Source organism: Marmota flaviventris, chromosome 18 (genome assembly GCF_047511675.1).
Source record: "Marmota flaviventris isolate mMarFla1 chromosome 18, mMarFla1.hap1, whole genome shotgun sequence".
NCBI lineage: Eukaryota > Metazoa > Chordata > Mammalia > Rodentia > Sciuridae > Marmota > Marmota flaviventris.
This window is the reverse complement of record NC_092515.1, coordinates 19232560-19246886: the sequence shown is the minus strand read 5'-3', so window position 1 is coordinate 19246886 and position 14327 is coordinate 19232560. Positions and strand designations below refer to the sequence as shown.

At 42.7% G+C, this 14327-nt stretch overlaps 1 protein-coding gene, 1 non-coding gene and 1 pseudogene across 2 annotated transcripts in view; 2 read left to right on the top strand and 1 right to left on the bottom strand.

Moving 5' to 3' along the window:
* Wdr88 (WD repeat domain 88) overlaps positions 1–8036 on the top strand; it is a 38288-nt gene extending 30252 nt beyond the window's left edge. The window contains exons 10-11 of the mRNA XM_027941211.2: positions 4926–5018; positions 7116–8036. Of these exons, the coding sequence (XP_027797012.2) occupies positions 4926–5018; positions 7116–7265 (243 nt within the window). The 3' untranslated portion in view covers positions 7266–8036. The remainder of the gene's footprint in view (positions 1–4925; positions 5019–7115) is intronic.
* Positions 8037–9046: 1010 nt separating this feature from the next.
* LOC114097337 (high mobility group protein B1 pseudogene) overlaps positions 9047–14327 on the bottom strand; it is a 29291-nt pseudogene continuing 24010 nt past the window's right edge.
* Trnat-agu (transfer RNA threonine (anticodon AGU)) lies at positions 9526–9599 on the top strand. The gene has a single exon. It is a non-coding gene; the product is annotated as a tRNA-Thr (tRNA).

Here is a 14327-nt window from a genome sequence, read left to right as displayed (position 1 = left end):
AATATAAATTTAATTAAATACAATTAATATAATATACAACATTAATAGAACAAGGGGGGAAACCACACCTGATCATCTCAATTGACACAGAAAAGGCATTTGAAAAATCCAAAACCCATCTATGATTTTAAAAAGGCCTCAGAAAGCTGAAACAAATTAAGGAAGACCTAAATAAATGGAAAGACATCCTACATTCATAAATAGGAAGACTTCCCATTTTTAAGAAGTCAGTCCCCAAAGTGATTTATAGATCCCAAACAACCCCTATCAAAGTTCTAACAGCTGTTTTCACAAAAATGGCAAAGCCAATCTTCAAGTTCTTAAGGAGTTGAAGGGTCCTAGGGAATGAAGAAGGAGGAGGTGGAGGACAAAAAGAGGAAAAAAAAGTGCACGACTCACTCTTCTTTGACTTCAGTATTAACCACAGATTTACAGTAATTAAAAGTATGGTACCGGGCTGGGGTTGTGGCTCAGTGGTAGAACACTTGCCTAGCATGTGTGAGGAACTGGGTTCCATACTCAGCATCACATATAAATAAATAAAATAAAATCCATTGACAACTAAAAAATATTTTAAAAAATTTGTGGTACTGAGCTGGGTGCAGTGGTGCATGCTTATAATCCCAACTGCTTTGGAGGCTGGGGCAGGAGGATTGCAAGTCAACCTTAGCAATTTAGCAAGGGCCAAAGCAACTTAGCAAGACCCTGTCTCAAAATTAAAATTAAAAAAAAAAATTATAAAGGGCTGAGGATGTGACTCAGTGGTTAAGTGCCCCTGGGTTCAATCCCTAGTACCAAAATAAACAAAAATATATGGTACTGGCATAGGACAGGCATATAGATAGATAAAATAGAATAGCAAATCAAAAAATAAACCCTAACTTATTTGTTCAATTGATTTTGGGAGAAAAAGCAGTCTTTTCAACATGGTGCAATCACTTTTTTTTTTTTTTTTTTTGACTCATGATGGCCTCTTCAAAGATCATCAAATAGTTTTAGAAAACTACTAAATAACATGGTGCTAGGAAAACTGGATATCCTCATCCAAATAATGAAATCGAACCTGTACCTCATACCATATACAGGCATCCCTCTATTTTCCTGAGTTCTATATCCATGGATTCAGTTAACAATGGATTTTGGTATTCTTGGGGAATCTTGGAACCTATGCCCTGTGGATATGAAGGGACAACTGTATAAAAATTAACTCAAAATAAACTTGAAAACTAAAACTACAAAACTCTTAAAAGAAAACATTCGAGAAAATCTTCATGATACTGGGTTTGGCAACAGTTTCACGAATATAAGAACAAGAGCCACACACACACACACACACACACACACAAATATGTTGGACTTTATCAAAGAACCTTTTATGTCAATAGATACTATCAAGATAGCAAAAAAAAAAAAAACCTACAGAGTGAGAGAATATTTGCCAATCATGTATCTCTTAAGGATTCATGTCCATAGTATATAAAGAAGTTCTAAAGCCCAACAACAACAAACACAATCCAAAAATAGGCAGAGGACTCGAATAGACATTCCTTCAAAGAAAATTAAACTGCTGACCAATAAGCGCATGAAAAGGTGTTCAACATCAGTGGTCCTTAGGGAAATCTAAGTCAAAACCACAGTGGACAGCATGTGGAGTGTTGGAAAGCATGTGGAGAAACTGGAAACCTTGTGCATTTGCCAGTGGGAATGTAAAGTAGTGTCGCTGCGATGGAAAACAGTTTGGCAGTTTCTCAAAAGGTCAGATGTAGAACTAAACTACCACAGGACCTGTCGATTCCACTGCAGGGTATATACCCAAAAGAATGAAAGCAGGGACTCAAGAAGATACTTGTATACCCATGTTCATAGCTGCATTATTGACTGTAGCTAAAAGGTAGAAGGAATGATGGATGAGCAAAATGTGACATATACATAAAATAGAATATTATTTGACCATTAAAGGAAGGAAGTTCTGACATACTACAACCTTGATGGACCTTGAAGACATTATGCTAAATGAACTAAGCCAGTTGCAAAGGATAGATACTGTATAAATGCACCTACACGAGGGACGTAGAGTTGTTACATTCATAAAGACAGGTAGAATGGTGTTTGCCTGGGCTGGAGGGAGTGGTGAAGGGAAGTTATTATTGATAGTGGAGTTTCTATTGGGAATGATAAAAAACCTGAGATCATAGTGGTGATGGTAACACAACTTGGTGAATGTATTTAAATATCACTGAACTGTATGATTATGAATGACTAAAATGATAATGTTTTATATGTTTTACCATAATAAACCTAACAATGACATATTTCTTTTTGACCATAATATAGCAGGATATTTTTTACTTTTCTTTTTTCATACTTTTTTGAACTGCCTGATTCTTTAGGTCCTCCTCCTCCTTTTCCCCACCCTCTGCCTCCTTCTCCTCCTCCTTTTGGTTGAACCCAGGGACACTCTACCCTAAGTTGCTTAGGACCTTGTTAAATTGCTGAGTCTGGTCTCAAAATTGCAATCCTCCTGCCTCAGCCTCCCAAATCACTGGGATTATAGATATGTACCACTGTGCCCAGCTAGGACATACTTTTCTTTTATGAAAAGGTGAAGCTGAAACCTGTCAAACAAAATTCTTGCAACTCTGTTCTTATCAAGTTCACATGATAGTAATTCCTAGGTCAGCCCAGAACATAAAGCTAAATATTCTCCCAACAAAAGGATTTGTACATGGAATACTTAGAAATTTCTTACTAGCAACATCAGGTTTTTAGCTTTGTAGGAATTACTTTTCAGCTCTCCAAAAACATCCAAGTGTACTTAGTTTACAGGCTTGTTTTAATAGACCACATATTTGTCATCCAGATCCTTTGCCCTCAGATTTTCATCATGCAGATTGCACCCATGTAAAATGTCCATTATTGTTAAACATTCTGAAGCACATTGGATGACATCATAATTTAGATCTTGCTTTCTCAGGGAAAATTGTTTTAAAGCACAGAGGTAATTTGAACTTGTGATATATTAGTTGGATTCCAAATACATTATAGTATTTTTCAGAAAATGAGCAACTTTACACCATATAATTTTTGCCATAAGCTGCACTAACATTGAACAACTCAGGTTCAATCACTTTTTTTTTTTTTTTTGACTCATGATGGCCTCTTCAAAGATCATCAAATAGTTTTAGAAAACTAGTAAATAAATTTGTGTTATGGTTATTCTTTTCTCTGTTATCATCCTTGATGTATTTCAAAATTATGTAACATTCGTCTTTTTCTATACCTTAAAAATATGATTTTTGCAGCAACTCATCACTTAAACTTCTTTTGATAGCTAGAAATAATAATAGCCAAGTGGTAGGCACATGTTTAAAGGAGATGTCTCCTTCCATTTCTAAAATCAACTTAGTACTTCATACAGATTGAGGAAGGTGAAAAGTACCCCAAACTCTTACTATGAAAGACCCAACATTATAGGTAAATAAATTGTACTCCTTTTTAGGAATGTGTGATGCAAGGTGTGCTGGACATTTAGCTTTTCATTTACTTTCATTAAAAGTTTATAGAATGAACGGAGTTTGCCAAAGTTTACATTTTCACTTTCTGCTGAATAAGTAGATAAGTGAGTAAAGCCTAGTTTGTGTTTAGATAAATATCAGCATGCTTTTTTTTCTTTTTAAAATATTTTATTATTTACCCTGATTGATTTTTTTTTATAAATATATTTATTTTTTAGGTGAAGATGGACACAACACAATGCCTTTATTTTTATGTGGTGCTGAGAATCAAACCTGGGTCCCGCCCGTGCTAGGCGAGTGCTCTACCGCTGAGCCACAATCCCAGCCCAATATCAGCAGGCTTTTTAAAAATGTTTTTTTGCAGATTCATTAACATCCTCATAAAAGTCAGGCACTGTGACAAATCCCTATAATCCCAGTGACTCAAGAGGTTGAGGCAGGGGGATCACAAGTTGGAGACCAGCCTCTGCAACTTAGACCCTGCCTCAAAATAAAAAGGACTGGGATGTAGTTCAATGGTAAAGTGGTAACTGCCCCTGAGTTCAATCCCCAATACCAAAAAATAAAGTAAAATAATCTTTATGGAAATCCAGGAGAGAATCTGAAACTCTGACTTTGGAATCAAAGTATCTAGGAACTATGGGGAACATTTCTTTTTCTTTTTTGCCCTAATTTGACAAACCATTTGATATGCGGAAACTGTGATTGTTGGTAAAAACTGACAACTCTGCACTGCAAGGGGCCAACAAGCCTGTTCCCTAAATTTCCCATTGTTTCTCTGTAAGACATTTAGTTGCGACTGTTGACTTAGGAACTGTAACATTATTCAGTTTATTAGTTTTTTTTTAAAATTGCTGCAATAAAAAATTACCACAGATGGCACTGTTTAAACATGAAACAACACAAATTTAATGTCTTAACATTCCATAGGATAGAAGTCCAACGAAGTTTCACTGGACTAAAATCAAGGTGTCAACAAGACTGCATTCCTTTCTGGAATTGTTAACTAGAGTTCATAGTTTATATTGTTTCACTCTGTGTTGTACAGTCTATGGGTTTTGCCAAGTGCATGCCATGTACCCACTACTGGGTAGCATGTGGAATGGTTTTACTGCCCTAAAAATCTTTCCTCCTCTTCCCCAGAACTCCTGAAAAGCACTGCTCTTTTTACTGTCTATAGTTTTCCCTTTCCCAGAATATCATATCATTGGAATTATGTAGTCTGTAGCCTTTTCAGAATAGCTTCTTTGGCTTAATAATGTGCATTTAAGTTTCCTCTGTGTCTTTTTGTGGCTTGACAGCATGTTTCTTTTGGCCATTGAATGATATTCCATTGTAAGGATGTACCACAGTCTTTTTTTTTTTTTTTTTTTTTTTGTGACAGCTGGTTTACTGTTTAACCTGTTTTAGGATAGGACCATGAGACTATGGAATATTGAAAAGATCGACCAAGTTCCTTTGGTAATTGAGAACCAAAAGGCTATGGGGACTCTAGTGAAACAGGTGGGTATTGGGTAAAATTAAGCTCAGTGAAGATGTTTATTAACCCTGTACAGTTTAATTTATTCTTTGAGCTAACATGTATTGGGCAACTGGGGAATAACTGTGGACAAACAGAGTGAATTTCTTGCCTTGTGGAGCTTAAATTCTAAAAGAGGAGACAAGGTATAAAGACACAAGAAAAATATGCAGTAAGTCACATAATGATCAATAATTCTAAGATAAATAACAGAGGAAAGGACAATGGGAGTGCTTGGAGTTGCAATATTTCAAAAGGTGGGGGTCTCTGAGAAGGTGACACATGTGCATACTGGATGGTGTTAAAGGAGAGAGCTGGGCAGATATTTAGGGGAAGGATTCCCCAGCAGTGGGGACAGCCATTGCAGCGCCCCTGAGGCAGGTGGAGTGGAGTGAATGAGAGGGCCTGGAGAAGATGGGGCCCGGGGGAATTCTGGTCAGTGGAGAAATGGTGGATACACAGCTGGACTGTGTAAGCCTTCTATGTTCTAGCCGCAGAAACTGGTTGGGCCCCAGTTCTCTGTTTTCCATGCAACAGTCTCAGGAGCCCATGTTTCTCTAGTGCAAGTGCTTGGTAGTAGGGTGGGCCCATGTTTTGCTTCACCCGGCTCCTCAAGGTCCAGCCACAGAGGCAGAAGATGTGCTCCTCTACCACCAAGCCCTCGGAAGTTCTGGCTGGCAGAGTGGGTGGCAGATGGGGTGGCACACACCTATAATCCCAGCAATTCAGGAAGCTGAGGCAGAAGGGTTGCAAATTCAAGGCCAGCCTCAGTAATTTAGCAAGACCCTAAGCAATTTAATGAACCCTGTTTCAAAAAAGAAATAAAAAAAATTAAAAGGGCTGGGGATATAGTTCGTATATATAAAGCAACCCTGTGTTCAATTCCAGTACAAAAAAAAAAAAGTTCTTGTACTGCTTCTGGGACTGTGCTAATCTGTGAGCAGTGTTGCAGGGCAGGGAGGTGAGAGACGGGACCCACATGGACCTTGTCTTTGTGGCCAGCTAGTCCTCAAGGCCTTTGTGACCATGTTAGTCCTTAGACCCTGGAAGCTGACTACCACAAAGCACCAATTGTCTCTGTCCCTTACCAACTTGCCCTGGAGCTTCCTCCTCTGGGAGCCTTGTTTTGGGGTTGGATCCACGGAGACTGTTCCATGAGACCTGGAGCTGCTGAAGAAGGTAGGCAAAGGATCAAATATCTTTCTTGCAAAAGAAAGAAGGAAGAGACCTACCTGAAGCTGTAGCAAAGATGAACCCACTGCACTTGACTTGTTCTGAATCAACAGGAGAAACCTCAGAGGGCAGATTTCCCAAAAGGCCTGCCCCAGGCAGGGTCTGTCAAGTCCCTTCAGTTGGCCAGAGTGTGGGCAAAGGAGGCAAAAGCACAGGGGCTTGGAGTGCCAGGACAGGGGAATGCCATTGTGCAGGCCTGTCCCAAGGGGTCTGTGCTGGGGTGGGAATGGCTGATTGGCCTCTGCTGTGGCCTTAGAGTCCCCCACCCTTGCTTGGCACTGCTCACTCCTTAGTAGGCTGCAGTTGATGTGGTGAGCTGTGCCATCTGTATCCACCATTCTACATGTTTTGGTCAGACAAAGGCTCAGGATAGAAGAGTGTGCTCAGCACCTATGTCAATCTAGTCGAAATCCCTGTTTTGTTCAGCAATCTTGGCTGCTTACCTCTTGTGGTTTGGTAAAAGTTGGGTGTTCCTAGCATGTCAGGGAGGTAGGACATCCCCCTTTTCCCACAATTCTGCTCTGCACAGAGCACCAGACAGGCTTGGACACCTGCCCTGTCATCCCGGCTGCCCAGGGGCTTGCCACTCCTGCCCTCAGGGCCCTCACAGGAGGGGACATGAGCTGGCAGCATCTGCTTAGCTTGGAGGTGGGGTTGGGGGAGAGCAGAAGCCCATGTGGGTTCACTCAGTAGGGTGGACTCTACTCTGAGGTTAGAGGCTCCTGAGAGGGGAGCCCTTACTTCAGCCCAGTCCAAAGTAGTCAGCTGATGGGGGGAGGATTCCAACTTAATGCCCTGATCTTTTCTGACCAGCACCTCCTTTCTGCTCTTAAAATATTTCACGTCAGTGCGAAGGATGTGACAGGCCATTTTCCACCTTGGAAAGTGACAGCTCATTTGAAATAGTCACCAAATGTATCTTCTGCCGGAGAGATGCGACGGACTTGCCAGCAGCGGCTTCATCATCATCATCAGAAACAGAGAACAAGGAGGACTGACGGCCACTGGGCCCTTTCATTGACTTGATCATGGGTCACCTGTCACCCAGGTTGTGGGGCTCTCTGCAGGGATCCTTCTCAGGGTCCCTCCCCACCTGAGTGGGCCTGTGAGACTGGGGTAGGGGCCAATCCCTGGCTGGGCTCTCAGTTCAGGGCCACCTCCTCAGCTCCACAGCATCCTTGAGGGTTGAACACTTCAGTTTTCATGCAGAATAAATTTAGATTCCTTTGGAAAACAAGTGTGCATATGAATTGTAGAAGCAGTTTGCTATTTCTAAGCTTAACGTCCTGGTGTTCATTCTGTCTCATTTTGGGGATGTGTTATGGACTCCTATTCTGGAGTCTTGGGCCTCTGGGACTGGTATCACCATTTCCCGAGGATGGGTTTGTCAAATGAACATGAAGATGTGTCGGGGTCCCCCCTCTGTGATTGAGGATGGCAAGGCATTGTGGCTTATATGGTTTGACTATGATTTGTTCCCTAAGAGTTCATATCCTGGAAGCTTGGTCCCCAATGGCGGACACATCATGGGAAGGTATCAATACCTGCTTCTTGGAAGTGGGTTAGATATCAGGGGACTGAATTTGGTACTTCAAGAGCAGATTGTTATAAAGTTAGGCCACCCCTGTGTTTGGTTTCTTCTACATGTGCTACTTGCTGTTCTTACATGTGCTCCTGTCATGTGATGCCACCTGCCATGTTATGACCATATGAAGCACTAGTCAGATGTCACTGCATGATCTTGAACTTTCCTGCCTCTAGAACCATGAGCTCAATAAATATTTTTTCTCTATAAAGTACCCAGACTCAGGTATTTTTTTGTAGTAACACAAAACCAACTAAGACACTGGCTAATGCTCCCAGATGGCCATCTGTCTAGAGCAGAGGAAGGTCTGAATATGCAAGAGGTGGTGGTGGTATTTCCACCACAGGATGTTTCATGTTCTCTGCCCCAGACTTTTGAATTTCCAGAATGCCCATGCATATGTGCAGCGGTCTTCCTGCTTCCACTGCATATTGTAGAACATTGATCCAGAAAGACTTTTCAGTTAAAAAATGTGAAGATTCTCCTGTTCCATTTGGTGAATTTCACATGATTTTTTTTGCCCAATATCATTAATATGTTCTGTACTCCATTTTAGAAACTTGATTGCAGGACTGATTTACAGTATCCATTGTTTGGCATCCAAAGATTTTGTGCATTAGCACAATAATCTGAGAATCATTTAGGGAGGCCCCATGTTTAGTGCCTTCCCTGTGAGTCACAAGGGTGGGAGGGTGTGTGTGGGGTTATTGCTTAGATTAAAATTGGCTGCTTAGTATTTATTCACTTATTTACAACGACTTATTATGAACTTGTCAAAACTCCACTTACACCTTCCCAGCAAGAGGCCTCCCTCCTTGCAGATGTTCTGAGGCCTTCCAACACGTGAAGACACTACAGACGTAGTCATCACTGTGGCTGTGGAGGACAGCTAGACAGCATTTATGAACACTGCCCCTACCGATGGGCACCTAGGTTGGTATTACGAAAAAGACTAGAGCGAGCCTTCCCGTGCACATATTTTTGTACAGACTCAACAGTTCTGCGGCTGACTCTTCCACGCGTTTGTGTTACCCAAAAGCCCTCCGAAAAGTGCTGGGACAAGTAGCTGGTATGCCTGGGGGCGGAGACCCCGGGGGAGCAAGAGGGGAGCCTGGGTGGGAGGACTCCTACTTGCCCTATCTGGGTGCTGTGATAGCTCAGGGTCCCCTGAGTACCCTGCGATGCTACCCTGACTCAGGAAGAAGCGGCCCAAATGAAGTTATGGGCCCCCGGGGGCTGGCAGGGCCGGCGGCCGGCTCCGGCTGAGGGCGCGGTGCTGGTGGGGCCGGGGTTCCCAGGGTGCCCCGAGGGCCGAGCCAGCAGCCCCGCTGCGCAGTCGGGTCGTGGGTTCTCCGGAGCCTTCAGGGGCTCCCCTGAGCCACGCCTGGCGAGCAAAAAGCGCAGACCTTGAACGAGGACCCCACAAAGGTACAGGCAGGTATCCGGTTTCCGTCGAGGAGACGCTACCGGCACCGGGAAACCAGGCCCGCCCAGGCCCCACGCGCCAAGTGGAGTTCGCGTTCTCTGAGGCCAGCAAGCATGTACGCCACGCATGCGCCGGCATCCAGCCTCCTCGCCGCCTAAAACTCAAAAATCAAAAAGCCTCTGCGCACGCGCGTGGCTCATGGAGTGACTAGAGATGGGGAATAGTTTCTCGCGCTGCTTACACGGGCGGCGCCGTGGCTTAGTTGGTTAAAGCGCCTGTCTAGTAAACAGGAGATCCTGGGTTCGAATCCCAGCGGTGCCTCAACCGAGCGTTCCAGCTCTCTCGTTACCCTTTTGCTTCCGCTTTGCGTCCCCGCCCACCGCCCAATACCCCCTCTCTCATGGGACCTAGGGGCGAACCTGAAAGACCTTTTTAATCCAGGCCCCAGCTGATGGCGGGGCGTGGCGTCAGGGTTGCGTGCTAGACTACGTGTGACCGGCCTCAGCTTCTGCTCTCCCGGGTTCCCCAGAGCTGACTTTGCCTCTCTGCACGCCAGGAAACTGCAACCGTGCTTCGCTACCTTCCAAGCACTGCTGATTTCCCCTTCTCCCTCCATACACGCATAATAAATCTGTTGCATATCTTTGAGGCTTAGCGAGGTCAAGTGCGGCCCAAAGGGGAGGCCTGCGGAGTGGAGTCCACCAATGTGACAGTTGGCAGAACGCATTCAAAACACCTGAAAGGAACACCCAATCAGCTCAGACGCCAGTGTGGGGACGAACCTAAGCTTGCCGGTGGTTGCTGATTGCTGTGCTGAGGCCCTGTAAATAAATACGCTGGCACTTGGGGACCTACTCCAGAGCAATTGAATCCAGGGCTTTGGGGGTGCGGGGTGGGGGTGGGGATGAGGGACGCATTGAAGCTTTTAAAAAGTTCCTCGGGAATTCATTTAGCTCAGACAGTTCCAGTGAGCTGCAGCAATTGCAGACATGGCACGAGGCTGTGTGCTAAGTGCAGAGGCTCCTCCACTTACTGGAAAGTTACACCAGTAAACTGTCGCGTCGTAAATGAACTTAACCTTATCCAAGATCATAGCTTAGCCTCGCCTCCTCCGAACACTTTTTTTGGCGGCCCAGCCTACACCTGGGCAAAATGATGTAACATTAAGTGCGTTTTATAATAAAGCGTGTTGCATATCTTGTGTATTTTCTGAACACTGAATGTGAAAAAAACAATGGTTATATGTGTATTCACTTAACCCACACAGCAGGAGACACACATGATATTTTGTTAGACTTGATGGGATAGAAAAACCCAAAATAAAATATCCAAAACTTGGGGTTGGGGTTGTACCTCCGTGGTAGAGCCTGGCACTGTGTGAGGTACTGGGTTTGATCCTCAGCACCACATAAAAATAAATAAAGGTAGCGTGTCCACCTATTCAACTAAGAAATATTAAAAGACAAGGATTATTTTGAGGCTTTGCAGTGCTGAAAGGAACACCCAATCAGTGATAAATTTATTGGAAACTGGGCTGGGGTCATTGTGGAGCTGGATATTTCTAGTTGGTCTTTATTCCTAAGCTGAGCTGGGTATTGGTTGGGGGTGTGAGTCTGAAATTTAGGCGCGGCGGGGGGGGGGGGGGGGGGGGCGTGGTCAGCTAAAGAAAAGCATTTGTGAACCAAGGATAGTATGCAGCAGATGACTTGAAGTCATCTAATGGAATAAGTATCTTTGGGCAGTAAGCAAAGCCAAAAAAAAAAAAAAAAAAAAAAAAAAAGAATGGACCAGTATGAAGTTTATCTTTCCTTCCATTCTTAAAAAATGCCTAGATATTCCTGCCTTAGGGCCTTTGCAGTGCTGTGCCTGGTGTCTGGAATGCTGTTTCCAGAGACTTTGCAGGAATGGGTCCTTCACATTTCTGGTCCTTCAGTGTGTCACCCCTTTGAGCAGGCTCCTCTCATTGTCCCCTAGGTCAGCGTCCAGCATAGCAACCTACTTATTCACAGAATTTCTTCATGTGCTTCAACCAAAATAACTCATCACAACAGACCAAATGCAAGAACAGATATGATGGTCCAGCTGTCTTCTGTGGAACCCAGCATGAAATAGCTTTGTATTATGTGCATGTACAAGTATGTCACAGAGTTCCACTACTATATATAATTATAGCGCATCAATAAAAAAATTAAAAAGGGCTTTGCAAAAAGGTAAAATGATGCCATTCTTCTCATTAAATTTTTGTTTTATTTTTCAAATAGTTTCATACAGATGTTATTGTGTTAACATGTAACCTGCTTATTATTGTTGTTTTTAAATGAATAAGTATCATATTTTTTCCTCAGCTTTAACTTCTAATATCTTTTCTTCCTTCTTGTGTACCAGGGATTGAACTCAGGGGTGCTTAATCACTGAGCCGCATCCCCAGAACTTTTTTATTTTTTATTTTGAGACAGCTAAGTTGTTGAGGCTGTCTTTGAACTTGTGATTCTCCTAACTCAACCTCCAAGCTGCTGGGATTATAGGTGTTCACCACTGCACCCAATTAATATCTTTTTTAAAAAAAATTTTTAAATATTTTTAAGTTGTTGATGTACCTTTATTTTTTATTTATTTATATGTGGTGCTGAGGATCAAACTCAGTGCCTCACACATGCCAGGCAAGTGCTCTGCCACTGAGCCACAACCCCAATCCCCCAATTAATATCTTAAATGTCGATAGATATAATTTAAATACACAAATGCTAATTTGGGATCCTCAATATTTTTTTTTTAAGAGTGCAAAGAGATCCCAAGATTAAGAAGTTTGAGAATCACAGAAAGTACATGTGGGGCCTTGTAGGATCATCAGAGAGCAGGGTAAGTGTGAGTATTGGAGATGTGGGGGTTTGTCCTGATGTCTCTCCCTGAGATGAATTCTTCAAATTATGGATCAAATATAAGGATAGCTCCCTGTTCATTGAGAACTCCTTTCAGAATGTTGAGTGAATTGTCTTGAGTAGATGATAGAATTATTATTTCAATAAAGTTTTAGAATCAAACCATCATCTCAATACACCCTCATGATGAAAATTCAAGTAAGAAATGAGAACCAAAATATATGAGAAGCAATATAGCGTAATGGGTTAGAACGCCCAGGGACAAAGCCGTTTGCCACATAGCTGTGTGCATTTATTGGCAACCACAGTATTTGAGGCCAGTGATAAAACACTGGGCACATTTCTCCATTTCACTCTCACTGAATTTCTCTCTTTCTCTTTTCCCCTGTGGTTCAGGGGACCAGAGCCAGACGCTCTCTCATGCTAAACACACACATTTTGTAGCTCAGTTTCTGCCTGGGTAAAATGGGGTTCCTAGCAGTAGACACCTCATCGGGTTGTCCCAAGAACCAAATGAGTTATATTCACCCTTAGATGACAGAAATTCCTACTTACCGTAGGGGTTTCTGTTAAAGGGAGTAAGACAGGAAAATCCTTTATCAGTTCCCATTCCTTCCAGATCCTTCTCTGGGCATTCCCGTGGAGGTGACATGTGTAGAGTGTAAGAGGGTGTGTGGGATGTGTTTGTTGATTATAGCTTTCTTGAGACATGATTCAGATACCCCACAACTCACCAGCTTAAAGTGTGCATTTCAGTGTTTTTTAGTTTATTTTAGAAAGTTACATATGCCAACACCATAATCATATCCATAACATTTTCATTACTCTCTTGTATGAGAGTTCTCCAGAGAAACATAATAAATACATGGGAAAATGTGTGCACGTGTGTGTGTGTGTGTGTGTGTTCATGGGCAAAGTATCCCTCTACCCCAGCTTTTTTGTGGTGCTAGGGATTGAACCCAGGGTCTTGTGCAAGTCCAAGATAGGCAAGTCTGCCACCAGTGACCACATCCCCACCCCTTAAGTTAGGCATATCTAATTCCAAAATCCAAAATGCTATAAAATCTGAAACATCTTTTTTTTAATATTTATTTTTTAGTTTTCGGTGGACACAACATCTTTGTTTGTATGTGGTGCTGAGGATCGAACCCTGGTCGCACGTATGCCAGGCAAGCGCGCTACCGCTTGAGCCACATCCCCAGCTCATCTGAGACATTTTTGAGTGCTGATATGACACCATGAGTGGAAAATTCCACACCATGAAACTTTGTTTTATGCACAAGATCATTAAATATATTGTATAAAATTACATTCAGACCATGTAAAAAATACATGTGTATGTGTGTGTGTGTGTGTGTAAATTTTGGGTTTAGTTTTGGATTCCATCCCCAAGACATCTCAGTATATATATGCAAATATTCTGAAAAAAGTCAGAATGGAACACTTCTAGTCCCACACATTTCAGATAAGGGGGTACAAAGAGCGGGAGGAGAGGAGGGGAAGCGGAAGAAGAAGAATAATAGTAATAATCATAAGAAGAAGCAGCAGAAGAAGGGGAGGAAGAGGAGGAAGAGGAGCGGGATTTCTCATAAGAATTGGCTCATATGGTTATAGATTGAGAGGTCTCAAGATGTGTCAGGAAGCTGCAGTTGCTGATGTCAAGTTCCAACCTGAAGGCTGGTGAGCTCAAGAACTGCCGCAGTCCGGCTGCAGCAAAATAACCCGGGGGTGAGGAACAACTTGTGTACGTTGATACAGCAGGAGTGGGAGCCATTTATTGCAGGACAGGAGCAGTATTTATACATTCCACACAGCTTATCTAATTAGCATAAACTAGATACATCAGTCAACCAATAAGGAATCTCCACACTTAATGGCTCACTTTTGTTACTTCTCAAACCACTCCCTCTGGCATTTTGCCAGGCACCATCCAGACTTGTTTACGGACTCTAACATTCCCCTGGCAAAATGCCAGGTGTTATTTTGACTTGTTTACAGACTCTAACAAAGAACCAAGAAAAATCAATTTTTCAATTTAAGTCCAAAGATAGTAGAAGAGCGATGTTCCAATTCAAGCATTTAGGAAGGAGGAGTTTTCCTCTTACTCAGACTTTTTGTTCTAGTCCAGTCTTGTTCTAGTCTGGTCTCCAGTTGATTGGACATGGCCACC